Source organism: Amia ocellicauda, chromosome 21 (genome assembly GCF_036373705.1).
Source record: "Amia ocellicauda isolate fAmiCal2 chromosome 21, fAmiCal2.hap1, whole genome shotgun sequence".
NCBI classification, from domain to species: Eukaryota; Metazoa; Chordata; class Actinopteri; order Amiiformes; family Amiidae; genus Amia; species Amia ocellicauda.
In genome coordinates this window covers 19,665,908-19,683,767 of record NC_089870.1, presented here as the reverse complement: position 1 = coordinate 19,683,767, position 17,860 = coordinate 19,665,908, and the positions used below count along the sequence as shown (strand labels likewise).

At 53.7% G+C, this 17,860-nt stretch overlaps 1 protein-coding gene across 15 annotated transcripts in view; it reads left to right on the top strand.

The window, feature by feature from the left end:
• The window catches only part of ppp1r13bb (protein phosphatase 1, regulatory subunit 13Bb), a 47,207-nt gene that overhangs the window by 6,127 nt on the left and 23,220 nt on the right, over positions 1-17,860 (top strand). For 4 of the 15 annotated variants that reach the window (XM_066694012.1, XM_066694007.1, XM_066694014.1 and 1 more), the window contains exons 1-4: positions 4,670-5,079; positions 9,065-9,212; positions 11,763-11,882; positions 13,985-14,061. In XM_066694012.1, the coding sequence (XP_066550109.1) occupies positions 4,948-5,079; positions 9,065-9,212; positions 11,763-11,882; positions 13,985-14,061 (477 nt within the window). In that variant the 5' untranslated portion in view covers positions 4,670-4,947. Of the gene's footprint in view, positions 1-2,640; positions 2,721-4,668; positions 5,080-9,064; positions 9,213-11,345; positions 11,449-11,762; positions 11,883-12,592; positions 12,843-13,984; positions 14,062-17,860 lie in introns of those variants that run through there. The other 11 variants (XM_066694004.1, XM_066694005.1, XM_066694003.1 and 8 more) reach the window with 6 other exon arrangements.

Genomic DNA, 17,860 nt, shown 5'->3' with positions numbered 1-17,860 from the left:
CTGAGGATATATATATATATATATATATATATATATATATATATATATATATATATATATATATATATATGAGGGAGAGATTTCAAGGGTAGGTGCCACAAAGGGTTCGAGGACAGGGGGCGGGGTGCTGGTGCACTGTGGCGCTCGCATTCACAGGAGAGCGGGGAAAGAAACAATGCCAGGCAGGGTGACTGATGTGTTTGCTCGTTAGTGACAGTGTGTTACTTATTAACTCCAGGGTCGAGTTTCTGAAATCGTGCCGGGCTGCTGTGCCGCCCCTGTCCCGCCTACTGTGCTGCTGTCGGCCTTCCCAGATCCAGTGCTGCGGTCAGCCGGCGCTTAGCGTGGTGACCTGGCACAGGACGCCCCGGCGGGTTTCGGTTTCCCTCTGCTCTGCGACGCCCCGCCTCGGGAGTGCTTCTCTCTGTTGCGGCATTGTTGAAAGGGTTTCGCCAAAGACACACATTTCATTCGTCACACTGCTTAAAAAAAAAACATGTATATATGAGTGTGTAGATCGCAAACAAAGTGTTCACTGTGAGTAGCGGCCGGCCCGGAGCGTGGTGCTGCAGGCCAGGGGGACGACAGGGGATGTGGGACGATGGGGGACTGGGGACCCACTTACACAGAGGCTCTTTCTCTTTGTCCTTCAGGCATCGTATAAATCCTTGACAAGGTTGATGCATAAAGGACCAGAGAGAAGCAGTGTTTTGGGGAGACCCAGAGATCCCCGGGCTGGCAGGCAGGGTTATCGACCTCGTCCTGCTCAGAGTCGGGGCCTGGGGAGCAGACGGCACCGTGTTATCAAAATAGCACCGTGATTACGTGAGCGGGGGGCCGAGCCCCGCACCGGGGGCTGTGGTCTGATCTGATCCGGCTAAAAATAACGCTATCACTTCTGTGGTGTATTAATTATAAACTAAATAAAAAAAACACCGGGGGAAGGGGCTTTATTTGGGTGAGTCGCAGTCTGTTCCTGCCCACCCTCGTTGGCCAGCCGGTCCTCTCTCCTCGGCCTAACCCCCCCTCTCTGTGGATCACGCTGTGCTGGATCAGCACTGTTATCTCCCAAGATAAGCTGAAGACAATGAGAGCGGGATTAACAGGGCAAACAGCTCGCCATGCTTTTGATGTTTCATTTCCTCCGGTGGTGGGGGGGTGATATATTTATAGTAAGATGGCAGGGCGGTATATGTGAGTTGCGCCCCCTGGTGGGTGAGTGTCCAGGCCTCAGCCGAGGCGGTGTGGCTCTGGCGGTGACGCTGGCCCTCCCACACGTGCCCATGATGTCATTCCTCTTCTGCGATGACGTTGTCTTGAGAATCGAGCCTCCAGCGCCCGTCGGGTTGGGTTTCCCGAGTATTCACCGCTGGCCTCCGACTCGGTGCGTCTGCCGCGGCTGGATTGTCGGATTATCGGAGGGATTCGGGGGCTTGATCAAATATAAATGTGACCCGTCACAAGAGTGGACATCACAATTATTGGTATAAAACCTTTCTCTTTCTCTCTCTCGTTTTCTTTTTTCTTTTATTGTACCTCAACACCCCCCCCACCCACCCAACGCACGTCTCACACACACCATCCTTGAGTAACTCCAGGGGCTCTGAGGGCGGGCCGGGATGCAGGTATCTGGGGGCTGCGGTCGTCCTGTGCTCCCCTCGGACTATACCGTCTCATTGGCACATTCCTGGACGCCCCCACCCCCCGCGCGTCTCCGTGTGATTCATGTCGCTGGATGCTGACAGCTGCTCTGGGAAATTACCTAATTTAATGAGCCCATTGTGGAGCACAAAGAAAGCGCCTGCCAAAGAGAAAAACAGCACATCGCAATGCCTGGCTCTCCGCGGGGGTTTGGTTCTGTGTTGGGTGTGTGAAAGCTGCTTTTTAATGGGGGGCGGCATTCTTGTCGTTTCCCATAGACACCGTATTGACCGTGCAGTACTGGAGAGCGCTAAATCGAGAGGTAGACCCCCCCACTGAAAGGCACAGGCAGTTGACTTTGTTTACCCCCAGAGTTCAACTGCGATCTGGATGCCGTTATTTTATTTTTAATCATTGAAGCATGACTCAAGGGCTCCTATATTTACACACGCTGGGCCGCCGCGCCGAGGTCAGGAGTTTGCGGTTAAATGTTTGACTTTGTTTTGCTAACCTGGCATGTAGACGCAGCCCCAACCGGGTGGTGGGGGGGTGGGGTTGTGGCATGATCTCTCTCGGTGAACTGGGAACTTTCCCCCGTCCGCACAGACACCCCCGACCCCTGGGTTGATCCGTAGCTGCTACAGGTATCTCTGCACAGGGCTGTTTTTGTGTATTTGTTCCATCTCTGGTTTCTTTCTTTCCTTGTTCGTGCTCCGAATCTGCTTTGGCGGGGTGGGATGCACAAAAACAGATGTGTATAAGGGGATGCAGTGTCTGTCCCTCCTGCTCTACAGCTTGTCCTGCTGCCAAAACTGGCTTTGTGGGGGAACAAGTGGGCCGTTTTTCACTCGGGACAGGTCATTTGACTCTTATCACCTCCTGTTGGCTCCACGGGCCGTAAAAGCTGACAGAGCTGCACTGTTTGAACCCGAATGATCTCTGTCACAGTTTAGAGACAGAGAGCTTCTGCTTTTTGCTTTTTCCGCTCAGTGCCTCGGGTTGTTTGTCAGGGCTGCGTCTCTCTCGGTCTCTCTTGGTCGGGGTAAAAGCGACCGGAACGGTAGCGTGGCATTGTCCAGGTAAGAAAACAGAAATGGTGAAATCTATTTAGTCTTTCATATCTAAACATATCTAGTCTGTGTTCAGTTAGCCCTCTGTTTGGGGTCTTAGGAGACTGCGGAGGGTCTTAAAATGTGCCTCCCCCCAGTGGGTCGTCCTTAACTGCCCCCTGCTGCTTGGACCCTCAGCCGAGATCTGGTCGGGGACAATTAATCCCAAGAGAAACGCAAAGTCCCCGTGCTGTGGGTGGACCATGTATTATTGATGCACGTCTACATTATTGAAAAAATATTGCTCTGAATTTTTCATTCGAGCACATTAGTGCGGATTGGTGGTGGTGGGGGGGGGGGGGGATTTTTTCTTATTTAATCGTAAAAATGACATTTTAAAAATTCATGTGAGGCTTTCTGATTTAATGGGACCAGTAGATATATTGCCTCTGTGGAGCTGCAGGAGATTTTATTTATATATATATATATATATATATATATATATATATATATATATATATATAATATATGAGAGAGAGAGAGAGAGAGAAAGAATTCTGATTTAAGTGAAGAAGTTTTATTTCTTCAAAGTCCAGCTCTGTCAGCAGTACTGCCCCACTTCCTGTTTGAAATCGAGCACTTCCTGGGTCAAGTGTCGGCTTGTTGTGACCGTGTGCTGTGAGGAGAGGTCACGTGCTGGTGGGCACCTCTGGGATCCTGTTTGTGGGCGTAGTGTGTGTGTCTCTCGCCCCAGTGAACCCTGCGGAGGCTGGCGGAGAGAGAGAAGGTTGCTGACTGGCAGTTTTATTGTGATAAAAACATATTAACTAATGGACACTGAGGCCCACCGTGCCCTTTCCATTTCTAAAACTAGTCTGCTACTCCGACTGCATCCTGTCAGCTCCAGGCACAGTAAATGTTTTAATATACTCTCTCTCTCCCCAGATTTAGTTTATTTGTTCGTAAATAACAGATTTTGAATTGCAAGAGGGTTGGCAAGATCATAAAAAGGAGTTTTGTGGCATTTCGTTTTCCCAATTGTGTGGTGAAGGCAGGGACGGCGTGTCTCCACACTGGCAGGGGGAGATAACAGAAGTAGCTTGATACTGGGCTTCCTGTCTGTGTGTCTCTGAGGGGGTATGTGTGTGTGTCTGTGTGCTTCTGGGTTTCAGGGTGTCTTTGTATGTCGCTCTCTGGGTGTGTTTTTTTGGTGTCTCCGAGTGTGCATTGCTGTGTCTGTGTGTGTTTGTGTGCCTGTGCATCTGTCACAGTGCAGGGTTGTTTGGTGGTCCCCTCTGCTACACACTGCAGACTCACAGCCCAGCCGCCCACCGTGCACCTGGGCACAGGGGCCCGGTTCACCCACACACTGTCTGGTGTTCACCGATTTGCTGTAAAACTCAGAGCGCGGTGGTCCTTTGAGCAAAGCACTGTAAATCCACCCACAGTGCACCTGACGTGCAGTCAAGCTGTCCTGCGATGCAGATCTGGTTAGAAAGAGTCAAAGTAAAGAGAGACGCAGGCAGCCGGGCTGGCGACGCCCCTCGTGAAAACAGGAGGTCTCGGTCTGTGATGAAGGCGGGGGTCTCGGTGTGAGGGGGGCTCTGCTAAGGTACACAAACCCAGATTGTCCAGAATTCGGCTGAGATATTTCTTTGTTGCGTTTTTAAATTTTTATAAGAAAAAGCACCCAAACCCAAAGAACTTCTGCTTGTGGTCCTGGCCCCGGACGCTCCCTGGCATCGGCAGGAGAGAGAGGTGCCCGCGATCCTCTGATTTATCATATCAGTGTGCTGTCACTGCGGAGCCTGTCTCTCCTCATTAGGCATGTCTTATCAGAGCTCCAGTCATTAGTGTGCCTGGAGAAGCTCACTCCAGAGGGGCCTGTGACGTACCTGTCCACGCACAGAGGAGAGGAGAGGAGAGGAGAGGAGAGGAGAGGAGAGGAGAGGAGAGGAGAGGAGAGGAGAGAGGCTGGCTGGCTGCTCGCACCTCCATTCACAGCAGGACTCCTTTTTCAGGGGCTGCATTTCTCCGGCTCGAGCGTGTCTCTCCGCAGACACGCACCCTCTCTCTCTCTCTCTCTGTCGCTTTTGCTCTCCCTTACCCGTTTGCTCTCTCTCTCTCTCTCCCCCTCACACACTCTCTCTCTCTCTCCCTCTCGCTGTCCTTCTCTCTCTCTCCCTCCTTCGCTCTCTCCCTCTCTCCCTCACACACACACACACACACACACGCACGCGCGCGCACACTGGTCTTGATGAAGAGGTTTTTCGCCATGGTTATGCAGAGCCTCATCAGCCTGTCCAAGGAGAAGTCATGGCTGCAAGAGGGGCCTTTCGCCAGGAGGAAGACCGGGGGCAAGGGACAGAAGCTACCCCGGAGACAGAAGGTGATTCGTGGTTTGTTGCTGGTGCTCTCCTGGCCCGCCTCAGTAGGGAGGGAGGCAGGGAGGATGTGTGTGGCGGTGTTCTGTGGTGTCGTGGCGGATGCGTCGCGTGTCGAGGGGGTACGAGTGTGCGTGAGAGTCTGTGTCTGTCAAACGAGTCTGTGCCAAGCAAACCGAAGCTGTGTGCAGCTCCGCCGGGACACGGCGCCGCTTCCTCGTCATCTCCGCTGGGTTTCCGGCCGCGTGGGACCTGGAATGAATCTGGAGGCCGGCAGGCTGCGTGTCTGTCTGTCGGGTTGAGCGTGCGCTGGCCCTGTTGCGCTCCTCTCGAGGGGCGTGGAGGTCGGCAGGGAGGGGCACAGATCCCACAGATCGCCCACGCACCCTGTCAGCCATTGTTGTTGTGGTGGCTGTTTTGGATTTGTTTTTTCCTATTGAAAAACATTTCATTGACTCATCTTTGTCATCATTAACGTTTATTTTAAAGCAGGTTCTTCCTGTCGCCCGAAGATCAAACAATTACCGATGCACTCTGTTTCCACTTCTGTGATCTGCTTTTTCTTTCTTTCTTTATTATGTTTAAATTTTTTTTTTTTTTTTTTTTTTATCTTCCTTGCTCTGACAGTTTTAATCGTATGAAGATGCGGGTGAGAAACGGATACAAAGGCTGCAGTTTTTCTCTGAAGGAACAAAACAAAAAGAAAACGTCTGAGAGTACGAGGATCCCTTACGAGGAGTGTGTTGCGGGTCAGGAGGTCCAGGATTGTGCGGCGCAGTACTTGTTGCTGTTTGTCAAACTCGTTCATGTGCAAACTGACTCTGCCCGGCACACGGCGCACCTGGTCTGATCGCAGGACGCCTGTTTTTAATGAGAGGGAATTGTTTGTCACTCATCTGTTGTGATTATTCATAACACACTTCTTCCTTTTGTTTGGGGGGAAGTGTGGTTCGAAGATGCAGGTTTGTGCTCTGCGGTTTCTACGGTTTTGGCAGAACTATCACACTTCCCTGGTTACCGGTCGCTGTGGTTTGGCGCTGGCTCTCTCTGGTGTGTGCCGGAGTGAGGGTGAGAGTGACGAGATGACACGGTGGAAGCCCCTGCAGTTCTAGAGTTTGGACGCTGGGCTCGAGTGCTAGAACTGATAGAACCAGCTGAGCCACCTTTGTCTTTAAAATAATAATGATTATTATAGTTATTGTTTCTGAGCAGCCTGCAGGCAGAGGGGCAGGGCTTGGGTGTGGCTGTGTAACTCGCCGGCCCGTGCTCTGTGAATCGCAGCTCTCTCTCTCTCTCTCACTCACACCAATGGGCAGACAGGCCTGTGATGCTGTAATCGTCCCTAATTGTGCGTTGTTGTTGTGCCGCCTGTGTGAGAGGCTGACAGACCGTGAGCAGATTGGCCGTGATCGGTAACCGCCGGATCCACGCTCCCCTCCCCCGAGTCGCACGCCCACGGGACTCCGCCCCCAGGGCAGCGAGTCTGGGACGCAGGGCAGCCGTGTGAATAGGGTGTCAGTTGTCGAACTTTTAATGACACGTAGTGCATGAGAAAAGCAGCCTTTCCCTGCTAACCCTGCCCCATACTCAGCCAGTGGAGGATCATGGGAAGCCCTTTCTTCACTTTCCTCCTTAAGACCCTCTCCTGTGACCTCCGCCCTCGGGTGCTCAGCCTCCTCACTTGGTCCCGGGCTCTCGGCCACTGTGTCGGGAGTGACGCCTGCCTTGGGGAAAGCTTGGCCTATAGGCTTATGGGATTATCCTGCTCTGCACTGGCCGCGGCGGCGCCTCGCCTGCCCTGGATTTGCCGAGCTGGGCCGGGGGGCGGGGGGCGGGGGGATGTTTTCACTTCGTCGCCCTCCGTGCAAAACATCTCATCCCTCTAATCAGATTACTGCCCTGTACCTTAATTCCTGTCTGGCTGAGTCTCGGCCCCATTCCCTTGCTGTAGACCTGCAGTTAAAAACAAGGTCTGAAACTATTAGTTTATTAGTTTTTACATTTTGTGGGTGTGTGTTTGTGTGGAGGCTGTTTGCAGTGTGAGAGGGCTTAGAAGGAGGTCTCTTTATCTGAGGCACCTTCACTCCTGACGTTCCCTCACTCTCGCGCTGTGGGGGGGCAGGGTGTGGTGTCGTGACACCGCAGGGCAGCCCAGCACAGCCTGTCCCCTCTCTCTACATCTATGCACAGCTGGCAATACTGGGGTGGGGGGGAGGTTGGGAGAGTGGATAATCCAGACCAGAGCCGAAGAACTGAGAAGGTGCCAGCCAGATCAGAGCGCGTAATGCAGGCTAGTCTCCCTCGCACCACATACGTGTGTGGGCATCTCTCTCAGTGAGTGGGTGATTGATTGATTGGTTAATTGATTTGCAGATGTTCTTTACCAGGCCTATTTACAGCTGTCACAAACAATAGGGTTCACATTTCAAGAAACGGAACAGTAAGAGCAAGAAAATGGTGTCTGTGTGTGTGTCTGTGTGCACATGTGCGTGTGTACTGCCAGCGGGGAAGCCTGTCTCTCGTTAACGCACGCTGTTTATGACGCGGCTCGTTGTGGGAAATCCTGCTGCTCCTGTCGGAATGGGTGTCTTCTCTCTGGGATGTAGAAAATGCAGTGTAACCGTTCTCCCAGTCCTGCGCCAGGGTCAGCGCCATCCGAGCCATGGGGTTGGGGGCTACTTCACAATTAATGCGCTAGAGCCCCCCACATCCCTTACAGCCGTCTTTCCTGTATGGGTGCAATGCTTTCACAAGGCTTGAAGGAACAGGCCCGTGGCCACTTAACCGTAACTGTCGGTTCTGTGTGCCGCTGCGGCCTGGTGTGAACCAGACACAATCGCAGGAAGCAGCCGAGTCTCCACTCAGGGTGTCGCTGTTTGTGGTCCCGCACACTTACACCCAGGCTGGGGGGCTGGGAAGGATCCTCATAGAAAACTGACTGCTTCCACAACGAGTTGTCAGAGTAAAGACCTACGATTGATTTTATGTTTTATTTTATTGTATTTATTCATTTTCAGACGGGGTGTTGTCTGTTCATTGCCTATTGCATCCATGAACTGCCCTTGTCGTCTGCCACACCATGATGGGGAGTCTGTAGTTGTTTAATGTCTATGCGAGCGAGAGGCTGTCAGTCCTCCAGTACCGCCCCCCACCAGTCCTGAAGTCGTCTGCGGAGTGGCAGAGCGTGGCTGCTACTCCCTGCGCTGCAGCTGTCAAGTCACTTGTCTGTCCGTAGACGGGAGGCGCCGTACTGTACCGGGCTTCCTCCCGCAGAGCTGTGTCCCTGGGGGTGTGTGTGTGTGTGTGAGAGTCTGTGCACTGCAATCTAGATCAGTACACCATGGTACATGCTGTTCCCCAGACCCAGTGTACCGTGCAGTTCAGTGCCCGGCAGTAAGCAGAGTGCTGTTCTGTGACCTAGGAGAGTGTTCTAGTACAGCGGCTACAGCAGAGTGCGAGCACTGCGGCGCTGTGTTATAGCACAGTGAGCTTGGGCTGATCGAGGCGCTGGACTCTGTACAGGGCTGTTAATCTCGGCCTGCCACTCCCTGCCCTGGCCTCCTGCTAACGAGAGCACCCCCCCGTGTGACGGCACACCCCCGTGCAAGCGCTCACTGCTGGAGCAGCTGTGGGGTGGGGCAGGCTGAGTGGGCCGACTTCGGCCCGGTTTTATTTGTGGCAGCAGGTTTATCTCTGTGTGTGTCTCTCTCTCTGTGTTCACGTTCTTAGCATTGCGCAGTAATAAAACAACACGGGTGGGATCAGCAGTCAGTTCTGAGCAGACATAATTGTTTGTTAATTAGCCACTGTGGCCGGTGCAGCAGTGATCAGAGTGTGTAATCATCGCTCGTCTGAAGGCCAGTGGAGGTGACATTCCTCATGATGACGTTTGAACCTTGACCTTTGCTGCTCCGCCATCTTCTCGTCTCGGGGTCTGTGTGCCGCGGCGTCTCACGGCTGACGCTCTCTCTCTCTCCGTTGTCCTGACAGATGATCCTGACGGTGTACCTGAGCAACAGCGAGCAGGTGGCAGCGGAGGTGCCCATCACCCCGGAGACGACGTGCCGGGACGTGGTGGAGTTCTGCAAGGAGCCGGGCGAGACGGGCTGCCACCTGGCCGAGGTGTGGCGAGGGAACGGTAAGGGCAGAGTCGGCATGCTGTCCTGTAGCCCTCTGTGGAATCGCAGGGGATTTCTCCCTCCGTGGTACCCTGTGTTCAGTGATGTTTTGTGGCGAGATGCTGGTTCTGTCCGCGCTCTGTCTGTAGTGCCACCTTGGGGATAGTGTGGGTCGAATTTGTGTAATTTGTGTAATGTAACATAAATTAAACCATAATTTTATCTATTAAAAAGACACAGAGGCCCAGCTGTTGCCCCTGTGTGTTGGGGCCAGAATTCACTGCCTGACGCACACAAGACAGACGCACGTAAACACACCACAGAGACACACACACACACTCTCTCGCACACATGTGAACGCACCACAGACACACACACAATCTCTCACGCACGCAAGCACATGCACGCACGCAAGCACACCACACACACACGCACGCAAGCACACCACACACGCACGCACGCAAGCACACGCACGCACGCAAACACACCACGCACGCAAGCACACCACACACGCACGCACGCAAACACACCACGCACGCACGCAAACGCACGCACGCACACACCCCACACGCACGCACGCACGCACGCAAGCACACCACACACACACGCACGCAAACACACCACACACACGCAAACGCGCATGCACGCAAACACACCACACACACACACACACGCACGCACGCAAACACACCACAGACAACCCCACCCACTCTGTCCCAGACACAGGGAGGTCTCCCTCACAAGCCCCCCTATAATCCACAGCAGGAGAAACGGGATCACTGTGTCTGCGCTGCTCAGACCCCCAGACATGCGTCTAGAGTAGAATCAGTCCCCCCCACCCCCCTGTCCACCTGGGTGGGGCAGCAGCTGGTGTTTGTGAGGGGGGTTTATTCAGTGCAGATGTCAGGGATGACTCAGAGTGCTGGCTGGCCCACCCAGGACCACCCAGCCCAAACTGCCCTCCTCACCCTACTGGGGAAAACATTCAATCCGTCCGCTCTCCCACTCTTCCGCTGGAGTCGAAGCACACCGGACCGCACGGCGCCGAGCAGAGGCCCACTGGGTCCGTGCGCTCCTGGTCCTGTGACCCAGGTTGTGTGCCTGTTTTTTGAGCTTCTGATTCAGTCTAGCAGGGAAGCTCGTGTCCCAAAGACTGAGGGAAGAGGTGCTGTTATCAAGTATCTATTATTTTTTTCTTCAGTATTTTTATTGGGAGCTTTTGTGTGCTTGTAGTTCTCTGCGACCGGGTTTCGCTGTGATGTTCGAGGCTAATGATGCACTGCCATCCTGAGATTGTGTGTGATTGTTGTGATGGTGTGAGAGATTGTGTGTGTGTGTGGCTCTGTGTGTGCGTCTGTGACTGTGTGTGTGTATGTGTGTGAGTCTCTGAGACGATGACCGTTGATGTTCAATCTCATGGCTGTGTAAACTCTCTATAGAGGAATGTCAAGGTGTTTGAAGCTCTGGCACAGGGGGGTGATTCACCTGTCTAGTGTGTGTGTGGGGGAATTCCTCATAGGGAGACGGTCGGCCCCCCAGGCCCTGTGACTCACCGAAGAGCTCGGCCCCCTCGCCCCCTGCTCCTACTCTCCCTCGCTCCCGTCTTCGCCTTCCCCTCTTTCTATGCCTGCCGTGTCGTCTCTGGGGGGGCGGTGAGTCAGCGCTGTGCCGGGGGCTCTCGTCTCGTTCACCTTGAGAGCTCTCTCTCTGTCCTGTTGTCAGAATCGTTCGTCCTCACTTTCCACAGCTTTTCATCTCACCGCTCTGTCAGACCCAGAACACCTTCACTTCTCAGGGCAGGAGGTGGCAGGCCTGGGGAGGTGTATAGTCTTTGTTATTGTTTCATTTTTGCTCTTTTGGCCCTCTGTTCTTGCCGTATTGTCCCCGTAGTGAAGCACACTCTCTCTCTCTCCTTCCCTCCGGCTACCAGTGACTGTTAATGGCTCTGCTGCTTGACGCTCTTTTGTTCGTCTCTCTCTCTCTCTCTGTTACTCCCTCTCCCTCCCTCCCTCTCTCTCTCTCTCGTGTAAGGAGTCTCCGGTCAGCAAAGCCCACTTTTCCCAAGTTTGCTCTCTGCATCGATTTGCTTTTTAAAACCACAGTCGTTAAAGAGGTCGATTCCTGATTTAATTGACAGAAAGCCGACCTGTTCCTACAGTGGGCCCGGCCAATTAAACGGACGATTTAATTGTGTGGATGCAGGTGCCGGGCTGTGGAAGAGCGTGACAAAAGAACTACAACGGCCAGATAAACATGGTGAGAGCGTGGTAAAGCAGGGAGAGGTGCAGTATAGTTAACCACAACGCCTGGCTCTCTCTGCTGGCAGGATCTGAACATGATGTAGGAAAAAAAATAGAATCTGAATAAGAAACACATGAGGCAGCAATTTTTCAGTGTGTTTTTCTCTTTAACCTGCAAAGAGAGAGTGAGAAGGGAAGGGCAGCCGACAGCCATGCCGTATTTTAGATTTTAATTGCTCGCTCAGCAGAGAGGCTGAATTCAGTTAGGCGAACAGCTCAAAGTGTGGCTGCTGTCTTATCTCTCCCTCTCTCCCTCCCTCTCTCTGGCAGAACGAGCAATCCCCTTCGACCACATGATGTACGAACACCTGCAGAAGTGGGGCCCTCGGAGACCGGAAGTGAAGTTTTTCCTGCGCCACGAGGAATCGCCGACGGACAATAGCGAGCAGGGTGAGTGCGTGCGGCCGCCTTTTCTCTCCGTCTGTTCTTCGTGATTTCTGTTCCCCCCCGGCAGGGGTGAGGGGGGCAAAGAGAGATGAAGTTAAAGGTTGGGCCTCGGAGAGAAAACAATCGCACATCTGTAATTCTCGGCACGCTCAAAGCCAATCCGGCAAGAATAACGCCGCGGTGAACCAGGCGAACCAGCAGCTATTTTTAGCCAGTTAATGACACGTTACACACACACACACACACACACACACACATACAAGGAGAGGGAATGAAGGAAGAAAAACAAAAACAACGACCATAACAACACGCCACGATCCAGAGCTGATGTCAACATGTATTTGTGTGGAGCTGGTGGTGACACAGGGTGTGATGTCACCTCCAGACCGGGAGGACAACGGGGCTCTTACAGCTGCCGATCCGGTGCGGTCTGTGCTATTAAAAGCCCCATGAAGTAGCGACACAGGCACGAGCGCGGGACACAGAGGGGCGTCTGTCCTCGGTGGGAGGAGATCCCCCCCCCACCCTGCTCCTCTGTTGGAGACGCGTTTCTCACACACATAGCCGCTCTTTCTGAGTTATATTTCGGATTCTGACACGTCTCCCTCTGCCCGGGACGACGCAGGGCTTAGGTTTTGTTTTGGGGTTTTTTGGTCGGTTTTCAGGCTTGCGTCGCTCCAGGGGGTGTTTTTTTTTTTTTTTTTTTGCGCGTTTTGTTTTTCACAAGCATGTGTGAAATGTGAACTTGCTTAGACTCGCAAAGCTTCACATGTAAGAGAGCGCAGTGTCCGAGGCGTCCGCGGAGATACAGCAGGGTTCCGCCGCCGGATCCGATCGAACTGAGGAGCGCGCCCGGTACTCGGCCGACGCACCTGGCCCCTGACTGGACCTCGGCGGGGATCCGGCGGTGCTGGGTGTCTGGGCTGGTTGGCTGTAGCGTGTGCGGTTTGCTCATGGAGACTGGTACGCCTGCACGCATTCCTATGTCTTGTTGTTTTTCTGAAGGAGATGGATGATAAAAGCGGCGGAGAGAATCATAACCTGGGATTATGTGTGTCCCAGACCGAGGATACGAGCTGTTGTTGCGCTATCCCTTTGTCATGTTGTGTGTTCAAGAAAGGGTCTCCAGAAATCATGCGGACGTGTAAAGCTCTGTTTGTGTGTTTTGGGCGGGTGGTCTGTGTGTGTGTGTGTGTATCGGGCTGTGTCTGTGTGTGTGTGTGTCTCACGCTGGCTGTGTGTGTCTGTTTTGTATGTCTGTGTGTGGTTCACATGCGCAGTAACTTTACAGCCTTTGGGGAAAAATACATGTAGTTGCCGACTCTATTGTTATAAGTGTAAAATAATAGTTGTACTTCAGGGAGAGTGGGCTGTGTGTGGCAGCTGTGTTAACACTGTGCACACCAGCACCCCCGACAGGCCGGTGCCACAGCACTGCACAGCCCTGGCACTGGGAGGCGCGACCCCTCTGAGGTGCTTCCACTCGGGTGGGCAGATATTCTCCACGGTTGCCAAGTTCATCGGTATACATAAGTCCTGTTTACTGGAAAAGGAGGAAGATGGAAAGAAAAGAGGCCTTGGGAAGCCATTACATAAAGCAGGCCTGTTTAGTGCCACTGCTGTGTGCGTAAGGAGTTCAGAAAGTGGGGTGCGCATTTCGCTGTGAGAGTGAAAGCTGTCACCCCTGGTATTGAGATTCTGATCTCGGTTTAATCCGCAGAAAGGCCGGGGCCGAGGTGTGGGGCTTAGGGCTGTGTTTGGGCTCCGGCTCTCTGCCAGGATTACTGGGGGGGTGAGCTCCTTAAGCAGGTGTCAGGTTAAGGGCTGTCTGCTCCAGCTCCCTCTCACTGCTGCCCCTCAGAGAGACCCTGCAGCCCCCCGACACAGGCCAGGGCCTGGGGTCTGCCAGTTGTACCTATAGACTTTCATGGCTTTTTCCACCTCTCTGTCTCTGTCTCTCTGTCAGTCAGTCTGGACCTGTCAGTCAGCCTCTGGGTCTGCTCTCTTCCCGTCCACCTCCATCTCTCCCTCTGTCTTTCGTTTGGTGTGTTTGTTTGTGTCCTGGCCAGTGTGTCTCGCTCACTCTCCTTGTTATGATGTTGCAGGTGTCCAGCAGGCCCAGGAGCAGTCCAACCGGAGGAATGGCGTGAGTCCACCGGGGGAGAAGCACTGCGAGAATGGGGTAGGTGGACAATCGGTTGCTCGGCAGCTTTGTTGTTGGGTTAAAACCAAGGCTAGACCCAGGGGAAACCAGGTTTGGTGCACGGCTCTACTGTGTACACCCCCCCACAGCTGGGATTGAAGCCCCCTGGTCTCAGATCTGCTGCTCTCTCGTGTCTAACATCGGCAGCGAGGGCGGGGGAACTGTGCCATGTTCAGTTGAGACAACCTATTGGAGCGAAACTAATTTCACCCTGGGGGGGGAGGAGAAAAAAAACAATTTTAGCGAAAAGAGAATCCTGTGATGCTCCAATTAGGCACAAATTCAGATGTTCGTGATTTCGTGTTGCGTTTGTTGTTGTTTGGCCTCACCGCGCCGATCGGCTTCACAGACCTCCAGGAGATGCTGCTTTACCTGTCGGTGGGGGCGGTGGACACACAAAGAAAGATGAAACGATGGGATCAAAATGAGCTCAGTTGTATTTTTAGTTGTATTCATTAAACCTTTTTTCCTTTCCATTGGATGCCAGATGGGCTCTCTGTGTGGGAAGTGTGGGGGAGGCAGGAGAGTTCATGAGTGTCCATCCAGTCAGGCGTGTTGTTCAGGTGTTCGTTGTGCCTGACGGGGCCGTGTCAGATGGAGGCACGAGTCGGAGTGATGCCCTCTCTGCGGTGGCTGCTGTCCCGCCGGGTGCCGTCCTCTCGCGTGCCCCGCGTCCCGCCGGGCGCTGTGCTCTTGTGTGCCCTGTGTCCCGCCGAGGCGCTGAGGCAGGAGCAGCGGTTAAATAGAGCGAGGGAATGCGTGTTGTGCAAGCTGTCCTCGCTCCGATTAAAAACAAACAGACGAGCGATGCGTCGTGAACACAGTCCAACTGAGATTGGGGTTAGGGGAGGGGGGCAGCACCGGCTTGGCGCGGTTACTTCCCTGTGATGACGCAAAGGGCAGCTTCAGCCCTAACCCGAGAGCAGCACCCTGCTCTTTTTGGACCAGGTTCAGCACCGACACACAGCAACAATACAGCACTGGGGCTGACTATCGGACTATTGGGTGCGGTTTCTTTATTTTGGCTTTACTCTCTATTGATGTCCGGCATGTTTCTGTCCAGCTCTTATCTGTGTGTTTGTTTTCATTGCACTACGGCAACTTGACAGTTAAAATCCCGGAGCAACAGGTGCCAATCAGACGTAATCGTACCCGTCAGTGTGGTGGTGGGTCTTCGGCAGAGGGTTTGTCCTGTTGTGTTGTTTTCATGTGTGGATACAATAACACACTGATCTTTGTTGTTATTGTGCCCGTGGTTAACCCTCGGGGCGCTCTGTCATCTGGCCCCGGCTTTCCGCTGTAATTTTCAGGATTACACCAATTTCATGACATAACCCGGTAAGAGGATTACAGCCATCATTATCTGCTGGCTGCCGGGGGCGGCTTGTTGTGTGGGAGTGTGCCGTACTGCTGTCACTCGCAGCTCTCGTCTGTGGAGGCAGAGCACGTCTCCTGGCCCCAGGCAGCCCCGAACACCATGCTCTGTGATTCGGCACAATGTGCGCGGGTCTAGAGGTAAGACCCCGACTGGCGGGGGGAACCGAGGGAAGGGGGTCGTTCCGTGGCACACAGAAGATGCGTGTTTTGTTTAACTATTGTATTGTTCCATTTATTTAAACTTGAACTGTTGTGGTGTTTTCGTCTGGAGCCCTCCTTCACGGGCCCTGGCCTGAGCCGTGAAGCGTGTGCCGTCCAACAATGGGACACGTGAAGGTGTGTGTTTGTAGTTTGTGTGGAGGTGCATGAGCAATGCCCCGGTCTCCCCGTCTTGTGGTGATGTCTGTCTTCCCTCCCCCCAGCGTGCTCTCCTCTGTCACGCTCCCTCGCTGTCCTCGCCCACCCGCTAAGGGGGCTGCATGGGGGGCTCGTTGTGGGACGGGGCATAGGTGGTGCCTTCTGGCGTTCCTCCCTGTCGAACCCACAGAACAGCCACTCGCTTCTCCGTCCGCGTGTGTTTTGAGTGCTTAATTTAGAAATCTAATGGTGTGTGTGTGTGTGTTTCACTTTAAAAAGCGAAAGTCCTCAATGGGATTGCGGGGCGAGACGGCACACAGTTCTGCCCTGGGGCGAATCTGAGTGTAGATTCTTGACATATTCCTCATATGATACTCCTGCCATTCCTACAGAGATCCTAAACACATAAATAACGCAGGACGGTGTCTGTTTCTTCACCTTGTTTTCCAAACCGTTGGGAAAGGGAATCTCGCTGGGGAGTCTCGGGGTCAGACGGGCCAATGACAGGTTCAGCGCTGCCCAGCCGGTCCGCCCCGGTGTTTAAGTGTGGTACACCTGTCATTATGAGCTCCGTCTGCCCTGGCCGGGGGTGTGGCGAGTCGCAGTCAGAGTCTGTTTTGGTTTTATTTTGCCCCTCTCGACTGCAGTCTGTACTTTTGTGGGATTTATTCGAAGATTAGATTCTGCATGGGGAGATTTAGGAAAAGGAAAACAAAAACAGGGAAGGTTGGAGAGTCATCCTGTTTTGGTAACGAGGAACTGCCCCAGAGGAAGGCATGTGTATATTTCACAGGCACTTTCTTCACGTTGTGTGTTGCACTCTACTGCTGAATTCTCCATCTGGGGGTCGGGAGCTCTTGGCCGCCCCTGTGACCGGCTTGTGCGATTATTAGGGTTCCTGATACGCAGTTTTCTGCCGCTCTCGGCACCCATCCGGTGATCGGTGCCGCGGACCCAGTGTGTTGTGCCCGGGAGACTGCTTCCCCCCCGCCTTCCCCTTCCTTCTCCAGCTGGACAGTCTTGCGCTCTTGGGGTCGGGGGTATATGGCCACAGCGATGTAACGCGTTAGAGACGCAGGAGTGCAGCGCGCTGTAACACACGGTCTCCTGTCCTCGGCTCTCGTGGTCGCTGATTTTTCTCTGTTGGCGCCAAGCCGCTCCCCAAGTCCGCGGGTTGTCGGAGATGGCATGGATCCTGTAAGAGCTCTCCTCTGTGTGTGCGTGTGCGTGTGTTTCAGTGTCTGTTTGCAATGTGTGTGTGCAAGGCAGTGATTGTATCTTTGTGTCTATGTGTATCTTGTGTGTGTATGTGTGCATGTGTCTGTTGGTTTACACTAAATATTACATCAGTGTGCAGGTCCTCGGCCCCGGTGCTCAGCTGGGTTTGCAGCCGTCCGTCCCCCGAGTCGGCTGGGTTTGTTTTGGTAATGCTTCCCGGTCGGCTTTCCAAGTTTCCCACCTCAGACTCCCCTGGCGCGTGTGCCGCGGGAGTGGCAAACGGCTTATCCAGGACTAACCGGAGAAGAACACTAGCGGCTTGTCATCTGTGCCGACCCTAGGGGGGCACGGTCTGGGTCCACACACAGCAGGATGTGTGTGTGTGTGTGTGTGTGTGTGTGTGTGTGTGTGTGTGTGTGTGTGTGTGTGTGTGTGTGTCTCTCGAAAGATGAACTCTCCTTTGTAAACAACCCTCTCCACATGCCCTGAGGGGGCCGGGCTCGGAGGCGTGGGGCTGTAATGCACACCTCCCTGGAGAACCGCGCTGGTATTTGGACAACTGGGTCAGTTTAATGGAGAAGCATGTGCGTCGTCCCCTTGGAGGACAGGAAGGGGGGACAGTGTGTGTAAGGCATGCAAGGGGTGGGGAGGTGAGACGAGATGGACGAGGTAATTCTCGGCTGTGTGCGAGAGGCTCGGGGTCTGATTTGAGCAGGAATTGGGTTGCATAGAGCATGTCCCCTTCACCCTCCTCTCCTCCTCTCTCCTGCTCTCCTTCCCTCACAGACACGCACAGACACACACACACCATATGCAGAGAGAGGCA